Here is a 19,547-nt window from a genome sequence, read left to right on the forward strand (position 1 = left end):
TTTTGCATAATAGTTTTAAATCTACAAAAAAATATAATGACAATACTGCAGAGTTCTCATATACCCTTGTTTGCTTTTAAATATATGTGATAACTGACTGGGCATGGATGGCCTAGCTACTCAGGAGGCTGAAATCCGGAAGATCAAAGTTTGAAGCTAGCCCATGAAACTCCATGAGACTCACCTCCAAACTAAACAGCAAAAAGCTGCACTGGGGACATGGTTCAAGTGGTAGAGCTCCAGTTGAGCTCCTGAATTCAAAAACCCTAGTGCTAGCAAAGAAAAACAGAAAGGTTTAAGGATAACTCTGGCAGAAAATTTAAGAGATTCATCTTCAAATGAGCCAGCAGAAACCAGGGAGGGGGTGTCACTCACATGGTAGAATGCCAGTTGAGTAAACAGGTCTTGAATTCAACACCCCCCCCCAGGATCACCCAAGCAGGCCTCTCAATCTTCCATACATATTCTGTAAATCAGACTACAAAGTCCTCTTTGTTGATTTTGTTTTTGTTGAAGGGAAAAAATGATAGAAGTGATGAGAAAAATATGTAGGGTGACATATTCAAGCATCTGGGTAAGGTCACTAGTTCAAAAGGTGCAATGTGTGTGTGTGGCGGCTGCAATTGCAGTTACCTGGGAGGTGAAGGCAGGAGGATTTTGAGTCTGAGGCCAGCCCAGGCAACAATGGTGAGACCCTATCTCAAACACAAAACACAAACAAAAAGTCTGTGTGTGTGTGTGTATGTGTGTGACAATACCCCAACAAACTAGAAATGCCAATGGCTCACTAGTCCCCATTGAACTGACTTCTAAGTCCCCATTCTGATTTCAAGTCTCTTCATAACAAATGGGAAATTCATCTTGACAGTTGTCTTTTTTTCCTATATGATGAGTGTGACCAGCTGTCCCCGAAGCTGGAAAGCACTCTATGGTCCTTGTTTACTCTGGACCACCCCCCCCCACCCTCAAGCACTGGCAGCCATTCAAAATCTGGTGTGGTTGTTGGAGCCTCAGTCAAATACCACATGTACTTTTTTGGGTGCATCCACACCCGCGGGCATTTCACATTTTCCTTGTGTTCATTTTCCTGCTTTATCACCCATTACTCTGTCTTTTCCATTATTGTTGCCCTCCTCCTCCTCCTGGCCCTCCTCACCCCCCCCCCCCCCCCCCCCCCCCCCCCCCCCCCCCCCCCCCCCCCCATTCCTGGGGTTTGAACGGGCCTGGGCACTGTCCCTGAGCTTCTTTTGCTCAAGGCTAGTACTCTACCAACTTGAGCCACAGCACCACTTCTGGCTTTTTCTGTTTATGTGGTGCAGAGGAATCGAAGCCAGGGTTTCATGATCGAACCCAGGGTTTCCTGCATGCAAGGCAAGCACTCTACCACTTATCCACATTCCCAGCTCCTGTACTTCTTTCTTTTGTGGAATAAAACGATTTTGAGGTCACTCATAGGCAGCGGTAAGAAATAACAGAGAGGGAGCCCGGCGCTGGTGGCTCACGCCTGTAATCCTAGCTACTCAGGAGGCTGAGATCTGAGGATCGTGGTTCAAAGCCAGCCCGGGCAGAAAAGACTGTGAGACTCCTATCTCCAATAAACCACCAGAAAACCGGAAGTGGTGCTGTAGCTCAAGGGGTAGAGCGTGTGCCTTGAGCTGAAGAGCCCAGGGACAGCGCCCAGGCCCAGAGTTCAAGCCCCAAGACCGACAAAAAAAAAAAAGAAATAACAGAGAGGAATTGTGTGTAGCAGTGGAGAGAACATCTTCAGCCCCTGGGACCTGGATACCAAGCTTTGAATGGAGAGGGCACTGAGTCTCGCGTGTCTGTGGGATCACGTCTTCCCTCCCTTCCTTTACTGTCAGAGGGAAAAAGACTCCAGTTCTGCGCCCTCCGCTTTCTCCTCTAGGCACCGGTCCGCCTGGGGGAGGAAAGGCCACTGAGGCTCCGTGTCCCCTTCTGTCGTGACACTCTGACTCTTGGCTCTTCTAATTGTTCCCTTTGGACAAAGATCGTGGCTGGGCAGGAACACGGTGTGTGTTGTGGGGGGGGGCGGGTGGACGGGATGGATGAGCAATCGAGGGGCGCTGGGCTCGGCATGGATGGGGCGCCCTTTTCCCAGATTCCTCCTCTTTGCCTCCCTCCCCCAAACCCCACGCCCCATTTTCAGCACCACCTTGAGTGACCTTTAAAACCTAAACCGGAGGTCGACTGATTTAGGATGGAGTCTCCAAGAGCCCTGGCTCCTGGGAGTCTGGGGGAGTCTTTTATTTTGGTGATGAGGCCCCGAGGGGCGCGCCAGGGGCCTTGCAGGATAAGTTGCTCCTTGTGCCCCAGTTTTTTTCCATCTCGGGGTTCCCCCAGCTTCAGTGCAGTCAGCACCTGCGCCAGCCCGCCCAGGGACTCGCTGCTGCTGCTGCTGCGCGCGCCACTTCCTGAGCGCCACCCGCGGCCCCGCCCTGCTGCTGCGCCCCAACACCCGGGCCCCCCGCAGACATCGGTGCCCCCCGCGGTCCCCACTGGCCCAGGCCCCTCTCCCGCCAGCCCCCATGCAGGCCGTCGCCCTCCCGGATGAGATCCGTTGGCTCCTGGAAGGTAAACGTCCTGGGCTCAGCTCCAGGTTCCCCGACGCTGACCAGGTGCCGGAAAAGCTGCCGGGCACAGCCGGGGCAGCCCCATGGCGCAGGGTGCAGCGCACCCCCTTCTAGATCCTGGATGCTTCTAGAACCGGGAGCGTGCATCCCCCTTCCCGCCTCCAGGTCTGGGTCACAACCTTGAGTTCCACACTTCCTTTTTTCCTCTAGGTGTCTCCACCCCTCCATGCCACCTGCCAGGCTTCTTGGTCCTCTACAGCCACCTTACCTCTCTTCAACCTGTCCCTGTCTCTCCAGGACTCCCCTGCCCTCCTCCCTCCTTCCTCCTCCCAGGCCAACCTTCTTACCAGAAGATCGGCCCCTTCCCGTGCAGAGGTTCCTGAGGCTCCCAAGGGGACTGTGAAGGGATTTAGGGGTCCTGCGAGCCAAACCTGGCCATAGTTTTGTGACTTGTCAGCGCTGAAATCCCAGGCCTCCTTTTTCGTTGTTGTAGTTGGCTGTGGGCCTACGAGTTGTCCCTGATCTTTTTTGCTCAAGGCTAGTGCTTTGTTGATTTGAGCCACAGTTCCACTTTTGGATTTTTTTAGGGGGTTAATTGGAGGTAAGAGTCTCCTGCCCAGGCTGGTGATCCTCAGTCACCAGTGCCAAGTCCCAGGCCTCTTTTAACCACTCTGCAGACTTCTAAGACTGCCACTATCTAACCTAAAGAATTTCTCTTCCCTTCCTTTCCCTCCCCTCCCTCCCCTCCCCTCCCCTCCCTTCCCCATTCACTCCTCTCCCCTCCCTTCTTTTTCCTTCTCTACCCTTCTCAGTCCACCCTCAGCTTTCTCACTCACAGTTGGCACGTCACCACGTCCTCTAGATTGGCTTTTTTGAACATGAAGTCTCTTAAACTTTTCTGTTTTAGTTGTATTGGAACCTCTGTCTTCTAGATCTCAGTCTCCTGAATATTACAGACCTGTATCCCCCTTGTAATAGTTTCTCCTTCAAACTATAGCACTTAATTGGTCCTTGAAGAGTCCAGGCTTCACTCGAAATGTTCTATACACACTTCTCTGCAGCACCCTGTTGGCTTGTTTCACACAATGAGGATGCTGTCCCTTGCTTTCTGTAACTCACCTTTCTGGGAGGACAGAGGCCTAGACTCTGCAGTTGCCTACGGATCCCAGGAAGAAACTGTGCAGAACTAAAGCTTTTGGCCTCCAAGTGACATGTTTGACACATATTTAACAGATGGCCTGCTTTGGGTAGGTCATATTTTTGGCAAGCTGTATTGTTTTCTTTGGTTTCTCTCAATTTAATTGGTTTTATATCTCCATTACCTTGTTATCTTGGTATAAATGGCTCCTAATCAAATATTGGGCAAGTCCTCTTGGCTTCTGTGTGTAGCACTATTCTCATTCTGGATCACTTCTGTCAACAAGGCATTTTTTTTTTGCTTTTTCTTTTTGTCAGTCCTGGGGCTTGAACATTGGGTCTGTGCACTGTCCCTGAGCTTCTTGTGCTCAAGGCTAGCACTCTACCACTTAAGCCACAGCACCACTTCTGGCCTTTTCTGTTTATGTGGTACTGAGGAATCAAACCCAGGGCTTCATGCATGCTAAGCAAGCACTCTACCACTGAGCCACATTCACAGCCTGAGACATGTCTTTTGAGGTGAAGTTTCCAAAGTCCATTTCACTTATGACTCCAGTAAGACTTGAACTTCAGGACTAAAACATCAGTAGGGTAAAAGAGCATCATGTAGGCCTCTGTGGGGAAGCTGACCAGCCTCTCTTTCCCTTTCCTGTTGCTGCTTGTGCAAGAGACTTGCAAAGGAAAGTTGAAGTTTTTTGTTTTTTGTTTTGTTTCCAACTGCTTGGCAGGTGATAGAATGTAATCCTTTTTTAGGGGTGTCTATCATTTGACCAGAGGAAGCCTCATTTACAAGCTTGTTACCCCATTTTGTAGCTTTGTGTACAACCTTGGCAGAAAATTCCCTTTTATTTTCAGATGCTTGCAATGAAATCTACTCCACCATTTTTTGATGTGCATTTCTTTATTGTTCAAAACTGACACTTCGGTAAACAACTCATTTCTGCACCTGCCACCTTTCTTTAGCTTAGATTATTTTCTTGTTAGCTGACTGTTTTTAATTGAAGTCTTCAGATCTCCTTCTAAAGCAGAATCTTTGTCTGCTGACAAGTAGAACAGGGTATGAATGGAGATTAATTGCATGTCACATACTTTGCTATCGAACTTGCTGTGTCTTAACAATCTATGCTGGCACTCAGGTCTTTAGAATAGAGAGAAGAGTCTAAGGTTATATTTTAAGGAGCTTCATTGGTTACATGTATTTCTTTATGGCTGTTGTCTTTTGAAGTTTGCAATTATTGTTTTGAATCTGAAGTCGGCCAATGATTCTATTGAAAAACAATTGGAGAGTATGTTTTGGAGAGGTTTGTATAATAATACCACATATTGCTTATAGGATTTTTTTAGCTTTAATTTTTTTTATCTTTTATTTCTTGTCCTGCTACTTGGGCTTGAATTCAGGGCCTGGGCACTATCCATTAGCTCTTTTGCTCAAGGCTGGTATTCTACCACTTGAGCCACAACTCCACTTCTGGATTTTTTTTTGCTGGTTAATTGGAAATAAAAGACAGATTTTCAAGCCCAGGCTGACTTCATACCTCGATCTTCAGATCTCAACCTCTCAAGAAGCTAGGATTACAAGCATGAGCCATCAGTGCCCAGCTTAATTTTAATTTTTTTAAGGGACACAGTCTTTGGGGTAGACAAGCTGGATTCTTCATTGTGATACAAATAATTTGTGGATGTTAGAAATCTAAATGGCCATCAATTTGTCATCTGTTGCTATTTACTTGTCTCCATACCACATACTTTTAAAGGTTAACTGTTGACAATTAAGTAATACATGGCTCCTGATTTCTATATAGTCATCCCGTGGGAGAGAGTCACAGAATGGAGAGCTGTGACACTCCTGTGGTCACATGGCCACCATGGGGGTGAAGTTCCCACGATGAATTACTACTTTCATAAGCCAAGGCCTAAACATTTACCGAGTGATTTAAACATCGGCCATTGCTGTCCTAACTTAAGCATTTATTTATTTATGACTATACAAGCATAGATGACAGGAGCAAGTTTTTTTTTTCTTTTTTCTTTTTGATGTAATGTGTGTGCTTTTGAAACTAAAATACGCAAAACACCATGAAAGGTTTGTACCAAAATCTGACATAAGGAAGAAAAGGACTAGCCATTTTGAAAGTCTGAGGTTCATTTTGTTTGAATATAAACAATTTGAACATCTGAAAAAATGTCTTCTTTGACACAGAAATCCTACTTCTAGAAATCTGTTGCAGAAATAAAGGACAGAAAACATATTCACAAATTTCCAGGAGTTGGAAAAGGCAGTGACGATTGAATAAATTATGACACACCGATCTTATAGAATACTTTGTGCCCATTAAAAGAATGTACTTGCTCTATCTTATCTACTTACGATCTATTTATCATCAGTCATGTCTACTTACCTATTATGTATCAATCTATCTATCATCTATTATAGCTACCTATCTACCTGTCTTATGTCTATCTGTCCAACTATTAGCTTGGGAGGTGTTCATGGCAGTGTGTGTGTGTGTGTGTGTGTGTGTGTGTGTGTGTGTTGTATATGTGTGTGTGCTCAGACCTCAGTCCTGGGGCTTGATCTCAGGGCCTAGGTGATGTCCTTGAGCTTTTCTGCTCAAGGTTGGCGCTCTAGCACTTGAGCTACAGCTCCATTTTTGTCTTTTTGCTGTTTAATTGGAGATAATAGTTTCAAATACTTTCCTGCCTAGGCTGGCTTCAAATCATAATCTTCAAACCATAATCTTCAGATCTCAGTCTCCTGAGTAGCTAGGATTACAGGTTTGAGCCACTGGTGCCTAGCTTCATGGAGATCAAAAAGGCAAAATTCATACTAGTGTGCCACATATTATTTCAAAACAAAAGTACAGCCCCCAAAGTCCAATATATTAAGTACATTTGTGTGAGTCTTGGAAGAAATTAGAGCACATGTGTAGCTGTTAACATTGCTCTTCTTGGGAAGAGAGCAAGAATTTTTTTTCCTGAGGGAAGAATAATTATTAATTTTTATTTCACACATAGTTGTGTTATTTGAATTGTGACATCACATAATTACTTTTCAAATCTGAAAAAAAACAATCCATAAAGTTATTTAAAAGAAAAAAAAGTAGAGGCTGGGAAGATGGCTCAGTGGTAGAGCGCTTGCCTTGCATGCCTGAGGCCCTGGGTTCGATTCCTCAGCACCACATAAGCAAAAAGAAAAAAGCCAAAAGTGGCACTGTGGCTCAAGTGGTAGAGCGCTAGCCTTGAGCTGAAGAGCTGAGGGACAGTGCCCAAGCCCAGAGTTCAGGCTCCACGACTGGACCCCCCAAAAAAAAAAGAAAGAAAAAAAAGTACTAACAAAAGACAAATAAAAGCTCAGAGATTTAAAAAGAGTATTGAGCCATTAACTGTGTTTGTGATTTTGGTAGAACTCTGGGAGATGTAGGAGGTAGGAAAAGAGAGAGGGGGGGAAAGAAAAGAAAAGAAAGAGACAGGAGAGAAAGAACAAGAAGGTAAGAGAGGGAGGGAGGGATGGGAGGAAGGAGAGAGAGAAAGAAAAAGAAAATTCTCTGTCTGATTTTTGGCAAATGAAAAAAGCCATGAGAAGCTTCTAGAGTAACACAGAAACAGCATCTTCAGATAGACTAACAGACTGTCAAACTCTCCTATAGTCTGGTATCAGCAAGCAAGTGCCTTATAGATAAGTAAAACAAAGGATGTCTTCTTAGTTATTGAAAGAGGAGGAAATATTCAAGTCTGTTTTTAAATAATCAGGCTCCAGTGCAGGAGTTATCTTTTTGTTTTTGTTTTGTGATAACCACACTGAAAACAAAAGCAGAGCTATGCTGGCACTTGGCTAATCTTGGCTCCACAGATACAAATGTAATCAGTTTCTTCTTCCTGGTCTTTCTTCCCTCATCTTTGAAGTTAGAAGCAAAGGAGGCATATATGAAGGAGGTGGGAAAGATATTTCTTTGGTTCACAATTTGTCCTGGAATGCAGTGTGCCGACTTGACCCTGATAATTGATAGATCCCAGCTGCCTACCAATTACTGAAGTCCTGCTTTGAATATGGATTTAAGCCAAAACAGCATCAATAACCTGGCTGCATGTGGTAGCAAGTGCTGTGCTAACACTGGTCCCCAAATGCCGATGGTTACTTATTTTTAAACTTCTTTGGAAAGAAGCAGTCATTAATCACTTCCTGCCAGATTGTTCTCCAGATTCGTATTGGTTGACGTACCCAACCATAAAATTCTTTTCCATACAGTAAAATTCCAACTAGCAAGGGACTTGAAGGAGTGAATTTCTTTGGCTACATAGTTAAGAGTTTCTTTAAGCACTAGAACTCTTTAGTGTTAATATTTGTGGTTAATTATTTTCTAAAAGAATTTTTTTCTGATGCATTTTAGCCTTGGGATCTACCCATCTCCCTCCCCCCCATCAAATATGATGGTATTTGAACCGGGGACCTAGAACTTGCTCAGCAGGTACTGTGTCACCTGAGCCACACTCTCAGTCCCTTTTGATTTTAGGGTTATTTTTCAAATAGGCTGTTGCATTCAAACAGCCTGGATTATGTTCCTCCTATTTACATTTCCCATGTAGTTAGGGTGTCAGGCATATACCACCACACCCAGCTATGGGTTCAAATAGGGTCTTGTAAACTTCTTGACTTGGCTGGCCTGGAAATAAGATCCTTCTGATCTCTATCTCCTCAGTAGCCAGGATTATAGGCATGAGCCATCATGCTCATCCTTCTTTTTCTCACTTTTTAATCCAAAAAAGTTCAACACTTTTTAACTCAGCGTTGTTCTTCTATAGCAAATACCTATGATTGGACTTTAACAGATCTATGGAATTATTTAGGGATTTTTCTGCTACAGATGTCCCTGGCCTGCTTTGTAACTGTCTGCACTTCACTCATTTTATTCTGGCGATTGAACCCAGGGCCTCTTATGTACTAAGCCCATGATCTAATAGTGAGCTACACCTCACTCTGTTTTGTATTCTTGTCTTTGTCTCTTATTCCTTGTTGTTAGGCTGAGGCTCGGTATTTCGTGTTGTTTTCTGTATTGCAAGCACAGGGCTTCTGGAACACCAGATGATCAAGGTTGTTGGAACTAAACTTTAGGCTAAAGTATAGGAACTAAACCAATGGCTCAATAGTAGAGTGCACGCTTAGCCTTTCAAAGGCTCTGGGTGCAATCCTCAGAACTTAAAAACCAATCGAGGGGGAGAGAGAGTATTCTTCCTGAACAAACTACCCATAGCTTTAGGCAAGGACTTTGAGACAAAAAAAAATTTTATTTTTTGTCTTTTTGGTGAGGGTTTTCCATTTTCCATTTGTTAGACTACTAGAGTTACCACTTGGGCCATGCATCCAACCTTGCTTGTGTGTGTGTGTGTGTGTGTGTGTGTGTGTGTGTGTGCATGTGTGTGTGTGTTTTAGATAGAGTCTAGTGAATTTTTTTGCCTGGGCTGCCCTTGAACCCTGATCCTCTAGATCCCAGCTTTCTGATAGCTAGGATTACAGGGGTGAGGAGAGACTGGCACTTGACATTTTGTGTGTGTGTGTGTGTGTGTGTGAGAGAGAGAGAGAGAGAGAGAGAGAGAGAGAGAGCACACGCATGCGCACCAGTCTTAGGGCTTGAACTCAGGGACTGGGTGCTATCCCTGAACTTGTTTTGCTCAAGGCTAGCGCTCTACCACTTGAGCCACAGATTCACTTCTGTTTGGTGGTTAATTGGAGATAAGACTCTCATGAACTTTGCTGTCTGGGCTGGCTTCAAACCATGATGCTTAATCTCATGAATGGAATTTGGACCTTTGTGAACAAGGTCCCGAGAACTACCTTGCTTCTTTTTATCATGAGACAACACAGCTAGAAGGAGCTACCTGTGAACCAACAAGTAGGCCCTGGCCAGTGCCAAATCTGCCAGGGCCTTGATCTTGGACTTTCCAGTCTCTAGCAGAGGTGGTGAACTTTTTATATGCCATGTTACTTGTGGAGCGATGTTAGCTGGCATTTATGTTTATGTTACTAAGCAAAAAGCTCCTAGGTTTATTCAATTTGAAGTCTACCTGCTATTGCAGGGCTAGCCCAAATGATTTTGTGCGCTCTCAAAGGCCCACAGGCTGGATGTTTCCACAGGCTGGAATGTGGTCTATAAATTACCCAGTTTGTAGTATTTTGTTATAGAACCTTGAGGGAACTAAAGAATTAGAATATGTCCTTCTAGTTAGCAATCTTTTTATTTTATTTTATTTTGTGCTGGTCCTGTAGCTTGAACTCATATACATGGGTGCTGCCCCTGAAGTTCTTTTGCTTAGGCTAGATATCTACCACTTGAGCCATGGCACCACTTCTGGCATTTTCGGTAGTTAATTGGAGATGAGTGTCATGGACTTTCCTGCCCAGGCTGGCTTCTAACTATGATCCTCAGATCTTAACCTCCTGAGTAGCTACTTGGTAGTGTGAGCTACATTTTAGTTCATTGGTAGCTCCAGTGGCTACTATATTGGGCAGTAAGAGATTTTTTTTTGAGGGGTGGTGTGGGTCAGTATGGGGACTTGAACTCAGGGCCTTGAGCTCTAGTTTTAGTTCAATGCTGGTGCTCTACCACTTGAGCCACACCTCCACTTCTTTTTTTTCTTGATGGTTAGTTGGAGATAAGAGTCTCTGATTTGTCTTCCCACACTGGCTTTGAACCTCTGTCTTTATCTCAGCTTCTGGAGTTGCTAGGATTACAGGCATGAGCCACCAGTGCCACCTGCTAGGATTAATGACCCAACTCCTTTCTGATAACTTTTTGTGTGAGTCTCTTTATTCCCTCTCACCCTCCCTCCCTCTTCTTTCCATCTTCTCTTCCTTTCTTTCTTCCCCCTTTCTTTCCTTTGCACTTTATTTTTTGCAGTTCTGAAAACAGAACCAAGAACCTCATGGATGTGAGGCAGGCCCTAAATGCACCCATGCGCACGCGCACACACACACACACACACACACACACACACACACACACACACCTGTAAGTCCACTGCATAGATCACGACATTCTGACTGCTGTCACCATAGATTTTTTTGCTGTGCTCAGCTTCCCATAGTCCGCAGGCACTCTACATGCCTTCCACAGAGTGTGTGTATGATTTACTCATGTTTTGTGGCTGGGCTTCCTCCTATTTTTTCTTTTTTTTTTACTAAGTAGCAGTCTACTATTTGCATATTCCAGTTTGTCTATTCATTTTTCTATGGAGAGATGTTGAGTTGTTTGCAATTTGGGGCTTTTCTGAATGCAGCTGCTATGACCATTCTTCCGTAACTTACCCTGTGTTCATAAGCCCTCATTTCTCTAGGATAATTATCTAGAAGTAGAATTCCTGGGTCTTAGGGTAGGGGCATATTAAATTCTAAGTCATTTCCCAAAGTGATGGTACCTACTTCATGCCCTCATTAAGCAATTGCTCCATGTCTTTACTAGCACTTGGCATTGTAGTCTTGTGACAAAAAAGGCACAGAGATATTTTTATTAAACATTTGTTACACAACATCGGAGAAAGTAGAATATTCGATGTTGGATGTATTTGCATGTGCATCACTAAAGCAATCTATTATAGGTGTGCTTTTCACAATTTATTTAACTCTTCTATTGATGAATATTTATGTTATCTATGTACATTTTTATTCTAGTTACGCAGTGCCATAGGAACTGAGGCATCTTCATTTATCTTCTCGTAGCTATGCAAAGATTTCTCTAGGACAGATCCTTAGACTCTCAAACGAGCATGGCAAACGTGTTAATGCTTGATTTCAAAAGTAAGACTTAAACTTGCTATGTTTTAGTTTGGGGAGTTTGTTTTTCTCTATGTTATGAGTAGGCACTTTCATTATTTCCTCTACAAGATGCAGAAAGAGAATTAAAAATATAAACACCACATGGCTCTTGAGCCACAGGGCAGAAACAAAGAGCAGGTGGAAGGAAACCACAAGCAGAATGGGCTGGCAGTATCTCTGTTGTCTCCTGACAACTTCCTGCAAGTTCACATAGAATTCATAGGCTGGATGTCAGCCTTGTGAACATGTTTTTACTTCCGAACATGTTTGTACTTCCTTAGGAAGGACAAGTAATACCAGGTCAAAAATTTAATATCAATCTTAAATCAATTTCTAAGCAAGGAGGTTAGTGCTGTGCTACTTGACCCACAGCTCCACTTCTGGCTTTTTGATGGTTAATTGGAGATACAAGTCTCATAGACTTTCCTGCCCAGAACGTTTCTGGCTGGCTTTGACTTCTGTCCTTAGATCTTAGCCTTCTGAGTAGCTAGGATTACAGGTGCGAGCTACCATGCCTGGCTTGCTTGTTTACTTCTTCTCTCCCTCCCTCCCTCCCTCCTTCCCTTCCTTCTTTCTTTCCTGCCTTCCTGCCTGCCTGTTTTTCTGCCTGTCTGCCTTCTTTTCTCCTCCTCCTCCTCCTCCTCCTCCTCCTTCTGTTTTTGTGTGTGCCTATTCTAGGATTTGATCTTGGGGCCTAGGCATTGTCCCTGAGCTTTTCCCACTCAGGCTAGCTCTACCACTTGATCCACAATTTCACTTCTGTCTTTTTGCTGGTTAATTGAAGATAAGATTATTAGGGACTTTCCTGTCTGGACCACCATCTTCAGATCTCAGTCTCCTGAGTAGCTAGCATTACAGGTATAAGCACCTGCTTGCAGCTAATTTTTATTATGTTTAAGTTGTTGCCATTTAACAAATCAGTTTATAAGTACAATGCATCATGATTAATGTCACCCCTCTATGGCCTGTTTTAAGTTGGTTTTTGAGTTCTGAATGTATTTTTAAGTTGGTTTTTGAAATCTATACATTATTGTCAATCTTTTAAAAGGGTTTATCTAAGCTGTTTTATTTGGGAGGATCTTTAAATAACAGTTAAACTCCTTTGATTTTTTTGGGGGGGGTCTGGTTGTGGGGCCTGAACTCTGGGCCTGGGCACTGTGCCTCAGCTCTTCAGCTCAAGGCTAGCACTCTACCACTTGAGCCACAACGCCACTTCCGGCTTTTTTTTCCTTCTGCTTAAGTGGTGCTGAGGAATCAAACCCAGGGCCTCATATGCAAGGCAAGTGCTCTACCACGAAGCCACCTTCCCAGCCCTCCTTTAATTTTTTGAAACAATATGGAAGACCTGGCTTTTAAATATAGAAGTTTTACTTGTTATAGTATTGTCATCAGTAGTATGTGATGGTGTTAGTTTCACGCTTAGGCTATATTTCTTTTTTAATATTTTATTAGATGAAATCTTTTAGGAACCTTTTGTTCTATTTTATTACATTTGCGTTTTGGAAGAAAAACTAGTTGTGATGGCTAGTTTTGATTTTTAACTTGATTGGATTAAGAAAAACCTAGAAAATGATTCAACTAATCTAGGCATTTCTTAATCTGATCAAAGATTTTTGTCTATTTTCTTCGAAGAGTTTTGTATTGTTTAGCTCTTACATTGGTGCACCTGATCCAAGCTTGAGTTAAATTTTACATAGTATGTGAGGCAGAAGTCTAGCGTCTTTCTTTTTTCTTTTCTTTTCTTTTTTTGGGTCAGTTGTGGTGCTTGAACTCAGGATTTGTGTTCTGTCCCTGAGCTTTTTTACTCCAGGGTAGCTTTGAACCATGATTCTCAGATCTCAGCCTTCTGAGTACCTAGGATTACAGGCATGAGCCACCGGCACCAGCTTAGCTTCATCCTTTGGCAGATACAGTTGTGGCAGCACTATTTGTTGAGAAAGCTATTTTTCTTCTGTTGAATTATTTGAGCCCCTCTCCCTGACTTTTTTTTTTTTTTTTCCAGTACTAGGGGTTGGTTCCAAGGCCAGTTTGTTGGGTCTCTTCGTTATGAAAGGCCATTGAATTTTGTTAAATGCTTTTCCCATGGCTGTTGAGATGTTCATGTGGCTTTTGATCTTTCTTCCATGAATACCACACATTGCATTAGTGGAACTTCAGATGCTATTCGTTTTTGCCTTTTCATTCAACTTCCTATTCTGTGTTCTTTGGCAAAGGACCCTTGAAGAGCCCATTAAATGATGTTTGTGGTGGACATAATGTGGGCCTTAGATGTTTGTGAAATGTTTGACTTCCAGAGCTTTCTAGCTCATTGGAAGTGCTATGGTACATAATAACTTATACAGACACCAAGCATTCACACACAGTGAGACTGAAGGAGGATACTCTTAGGAGAGGACCAGAAAGGCACAATGCCTATGTGCATCTGATTATATAAAATCGTATTTCCAGGAAGTGGAAACAAGGGTTATTTCTTTCCTGCTGTGCTTGTTTTCTTTTTTGTTCTATTTGTTCATTTATATGTATTTGGAAGTGTAAGAGGAGGCAAATGGAGGGACAAAAGGTGAACAAATGCAGCAATAGTACTCATTGGACACTATGGTGAAAATGAACTATACAACTTGTTGGTAGGGGATGTGAGAGAGAAGCTGTGAGCACGCAAGGGGTGACATTGTCCAAAAAGACATTTACTCTTCACCTGGCTTATGTCACTGTGCCCCCGCTGTGCATCACCATTATAATAACAATAATTTTTTTTTGGTTGGTCATGGGGCTTGAACTCTGGGCCTTGGCACTGTCCCTCAGCTCATCAGCCAAAGGCAAGTACGCTATCACTTGAGCCACAGCGCCACTTCCAATTTTTTGGTATTAATTGGAGATACAAGTCTGACAGACTTTCCTGCTTAGGCTGGCTTGGAACTGTGATCCTCAGATCTCAGCCTCCTGAGTAGCCAGGATTACAGGTGTGAGCCACCAGTGCCCAGCTTAACAATAATTTTTTTTTTTAAAAGAAAGTGCTTGTGTGTTTATCATCTAGGGTTTTTTTGCTCACTATTATTGAATGGTATGAAAGTAAAACAAACTTTAAAATGTGCTGTGTAACCCAACAAATTTACAACATTATTTTGGTAATATGTATGAAACTGTTTCATGCGTAGGCACAATTTTTGGAGGCAGAGGTGTTTTTTTTTAAACTGTATTATTTATATGCTTTTTAAGGGTGATGAACATTTTGTGCAGAACAAAGTGTGTAGCAAGTATTTTTGGAATTGTAATCATTATCAATATGTTTTGTCTCTGGAAATTTGCATAGGTCCCTGATTCCTTCCTTCAACATAACATGATTTGTTTCATAATATAGATTTCCATCATGTCCTTATTTCATACTGTATGTTCACATTAATTCAAGTTTCCTTCTCTGGAAACATTTTTCTTTTCCATTTGGCTTCCTTCACTCTGTTCTGTTGTCATTTTCATTGATGATATCTCTGTTAATTAATGTTTCGCTTTCCAATGCCTGCCCTTTTTGTTCATGATTTTGCAGTTCAGCCATTTTTTAAAATTTCAGCTCTAATTATTGGTATTTCTTTTTGAGTTCCAATTGGTCTGTGACCTTCCGTGGCTGATTTGTAATCTTTATAATTTTATGAAGTTGACAGTCCATCTTCTTTCCATTGGTAATAATTAAATATGTGTTTCTTTAAAATGGTTTAGAAAAGTTGGTATATGCCCTAGCTTTCCAAATTCCTAGCAAGGTCTTGGATTTTTAGAATATGTCACACACATACACATATGTTTAGAACATGTCACACACATACACATATGTTTAGAACATGTCACACACATACACATATGTGAAATTTTGGTTAGTCTTCATTATGGCAAGGTATATATAACATGCATCATCTTAATTGTGCAGTTGTGTGGCATAAGATCTGAAACTATCAATTTGTGTGTGTGTGTGTGAGTGTGTATGTATTGGAGCTTGAACTCAGGGCCTGGGCGCTGTCCCTTAGCTTTTTTGCTTAGAATTGGGACTTGAATATTTCAGCCATCCCTTCACTTCCGGCTTTATACTGGTCAATTGGAGGTAAGAGTCTTGAGGATTTGTTTGCATGGGCTGGCTTCAAACTGCAGTCCTCAGATCTCAGCACCCTGAGTAGTTAGGATTACAGACATGAGCCACCAGTGCCCAGCCTACAACTATAAAAAATTTAAGGGAGAAACAATATTAATTTCCTAATCCTTCAGCTTTTCCTCTTTGTCCCTTACTAAATCTCTTCTTTGCTGTTGACATCTTTCTCCCCAGCCCTCCCTACCCCAGTCCTGGGGCTTGAAACTCAGGGGCTGTGGGAGCTGTCCTTGGGTTCCTTCTGCTCAAGGCTAGCACTCTACCACTGGAGCCACGGCACTACTTCTGTGATAATTGGAGATAAGAATCTCATGGACTTTCCTGCCCAAGCTGGCAGATCCTCAGATCTCAGCCTCCTGAGTAGCTGAGATTACAGGCATGAGCCACTGGCACCTGGCTAACCTCTTTTTTGTTTGTTTTAGATTCTGAAGATTTCTTGGCAGAAGGTTTGCGAAATGAGAACCTCAGTGCTGGTGCAAGGGACAACAGGGATCACATTCTACGTGGCTTTCAGCAAATCAAAGCTAGGTTTGTGTAAACTGGTTCCTCTGTGCTTCTTCATAAACTTTAAAACAACTTGTAATCGGTATGTTAGTAGTATGAATTAACACAGTAAGACACACCTGCCATAGCTTTCATACCTACAGGTAGACAAGCTTAGTATAATTCACCAATTTTTTTCTTTTCTTTTCTTTTTTGGTGGTACTGGGTTTTGAACTCAGAACCTTGCCTTTACTAGGCAGGTGCTATATTAATTGAGCCACACCTCTGGCCTTTTTTCCTTTATGTTTTTGAATAGGTGTTGATTTATGTTTAGGATAACCTGGACCACAGTCCACCTACTTACGCTTCCCTTGTAGCTGAGATGTCAGACCATCACAGCCAGCTTTTATTGGTTGAGATGGGTTATCTGTGAACTTCTTGCCCTGGCTGGCCTTGAACTGCAATCTTCCTGATCTTTGCCTCTTGAGGAGTTAGGATTGTGTGCATACCCAGCTAAAGTATTTTCATAATTATGTGTCTTAAGATTTTGCATTTAGGTTTGGCACTTTACATTGGCCTTTATTGAACACTTTTGCATTTAAGAACAAAATAGTGAAAATGAACTTTTTGGGGGCCAAATTTAGTAACAAGTAGGTATCAAGCAGTATCAGGTCATTTTCATTGTGTATTAGGTACTGACTTTGCTTTCACAGTGCCTTTTCTAATGGAAACTTAAACCACATGTATTCAGTTGCATTTTGGAATGTTTTAATCCTAGTCTGTGGTGGAATATCACTAAGAAAGATTCAAGCTAGGTGCCAGTGGTTTATGCCTGTCATCCTAGAAGGCTGAGTCCTGATGATTGAAGTTTGAAGCCAGCCTGGGAAGAAAAGTCCATAAGGCTCTTATCTGCAATGAACCACCGAAACACTGGTAGTGGAGTTGTGGCTCACATGGTAGAGTATCAGTCTTGAGTGAAAAAGTTAAGGGAGAGCATGAAGCCCCAATATTGGCACCACACACACGCACACACACACGCACACACACAGAGTCACATTTTAGAATATGAATATCTCATAGATGCATAAACTTGCTTGGAGGTGAGAGGAGAATTCAAATCTCCCTTTACACTAGGTTTTTTTTTTTTGAACACTTCTTGTTTGAAATGTGGGCGGTGAAGGAGAGCTGGGGATAAGTGAATGTTACTTTTGCCTTTTTCAAACTCACGATCCTGTGATTCTGGCTAGTAGAACTGAGCAGGGTCAGGGCTGGGGTATCATTTGCATAGCTGATGGTTCTTAGCATCTTAGAAGCAGGAGCTTGCCCATCAGAAGAGCACAACCAGAAGCTCTTACCCCCAGGAATGTGAGAACCTCACAAGATGCTCGAATGGATCTTAATAGATCTTCCCTGCCCACTAATTAAGCATCCATTTATTTATTTGTTTGTTTGTTTATTTTTGTCGGTCATGGGGCCACTGAGCCACTTCCCAGCCCCCAGCATCCTTTTTACTCACCAATTGAGGCCTGTATAGTTAGCAGCCTAGCTTGGCCTGAATAATTGAAACAAAATGCACAAGATGGGCTGGGAAGGTAGCTCAGTGGTAGAGCGCTTGCCTTGCATGCATGAGGCCCTGGGTTCGATTCCTCAGCACCACATAAACAGAAAAAGCTGCAAGTGGTGCTGTGACTCAAGTGGTAGAGCACTAGCCTTGAGGTAAAGAGCTGAGGGACAGCTCCCAGGCCCAGAATTCAAGCCCTACAACTGACCAAAAAAAAAAAAAATCCACAAGATAAGAGATTGGTAAAAATGGAAATGCCCATGGTTTTGGGTTGACTGGAAGAGTATTGAAAAGTATATTGTAATAATACCATGCTACACTGTATAATGTTCCTTCTCTAGCAGATGTGTTTAATATGTAGAAATTGTAATTTTCACAGGTCTGCCTTTGTATTTTTATAGTACTATAAAGATAGCATGAGAAAAAAGGGTGGAATTCTTTTCAATTGTTTTTCCAGAAGAGGGAAGTCTGAATACCATGGTATATGTGTTGTTGCTGTTGATAAAAAGCTGTGATGAGAAATGTAAATACAATTCGACTATAGTCATATGTATATACAAAGATACATATTAATTTATGGTATTTTCCATATTTTTACCACGGCACTGGGACAGGCCTAGATTTCAACATTAAATGGGTAATATCAAGCAAATTTGTGGCCACTCATTTTCACCAGTTCCCTAGTATTTCTTAGTGCTCTTTTCCAGGGAGAAGGGAATGCTGTCCCTGAGGGTTTTTGGCTCAAAGATGCTGCAGTACCATTTGAGCCTCAGGTCCACTTTCAGTTTTAGGTTGTTAATTGGCGATGAGTCTCATGGACTTTCCTGCCTGGGCTGGAGCTAAACCTGGTTCCTCAGATCTCAACCTCCTAAGTACCTAGGATTACAGGCATGAACTACTGGCATCTGGCTTCAATGCTTTTTTGAGTTGTATCTATGTTTGTGCACATGCACACACATGCACGCGCACACACACACACAGAGGGCTGTATTTCTCAAGGAGCAGAGAAGTTTCCTTTTTCTATGTGGTTTGTGGGGTGGATACTCAGGAAATGACCAGCATGTGTTTAAGGAACATCTGCATTGTTGACAGGAGCTTTCTGTTCATTGATTTGTCACAAGAAAGACGCCACTTTATTTACCTCTGCATGATCATTAGACCACCGAGGAAATGAGGAGCCAGGATTCTGATACTGTGCAAGGAAAATAGAAGAAGGAAGCTTGCCTTTGGCAAGCTGTTTGACCTTGCCTTACTTCCACCCTCTAGTCATTATCCTGTTAATGTTACCCCACTTGACAGAATCCTCTCCCTTACCCTCGGTCATCTCTCGTGTCCCACTTATGTCTGTTCAATGTTATGCACTTACAAGTATTGACACAAAGTGGTTTCCGAGTACTGAAAGCTTGCATTTACCTTTTCATTTACTTACGTGGCATGGGATCGATTTTCAGAGCCAGCCTGGGCAAGCAAATCTAGGAAGCCCTTCTCTCCAGTTCACTAGCAAAAACTCAGCAGTAGAGGTGGTAAGAGTTCCAGCTGTGAGTGGGAAATACAAAGCAAGAGTATGAGGCCTTAAGTTCAAATCCTCATATTGGCACATACACAAGAAAACCCACAAAATTTTTTGTGAATTGATCATATGTGAATAATGGCTGAAGAACAGGAAAAGAATGATTGAAAGTCATTTCAAGTTTTACCTTTACTCATATTAAAGCAATAATTCCTTAGCAATTTGGTAAAGGGTGTGTGTGTGTGTGTGTGTGTGTGTGTGTGTGTGTGTGTGTGTGTGTAGGGACATGTCTAAAATTATATTTTGCTACTACAGGGGGAAGAAATTTC

The 19,547-nt window shown here is 42.6% G+C and overlaps 1 protein-coding gene across 2 annotated transcripts in view; it reads left to right on the top strand.

The window, feature by feature from the left end:
• Positions 1 to 2,451: 2,451 nt before the first annotated feature.
• Positions 2,452 to 19,547, top strand: part of Skap1 (src kinase associated phosphoprotein 1) — a 269,213-nt gene continuing 252,117 nt past the window's right edge. For both annotated transcript variants that reach the window (XM_013008862.1, XM_013008863.1), the window contains exons 1-2: positions 2,452 to 2,592; positions 16,087 to 16,192. In XM_013008862.1, coding sequence (XP_012864316.1) covers positions 2,547 to 2,592; positions 16,087 to 16,192 — 152 coding nt within the window. In that variant the 5' untranslated portion in view covers positions 2,452 to 2,546. The remainder of the gene's footprint in view (positions 2,593 to 16,086; positions 16,193 to 19,547) is intronic.

Source organism: Dipodomys ordii, unplaced genomic scaffold (assembly GCF_000151885.1).
Source record: "Dipodomys ordii isolate 6190 unplaced genomic scaffold, Dord_2.0 Scaffold7, whole genome shotgun sequence".
In the NCBI taxonomy this organism is placed as follows: domain Eukaryota; kingdom Metazoa; phylum Chordata; class Mammalia; order Rodentia; family Heteromyidae; genus Dipodomys; species Dipodomys ordii.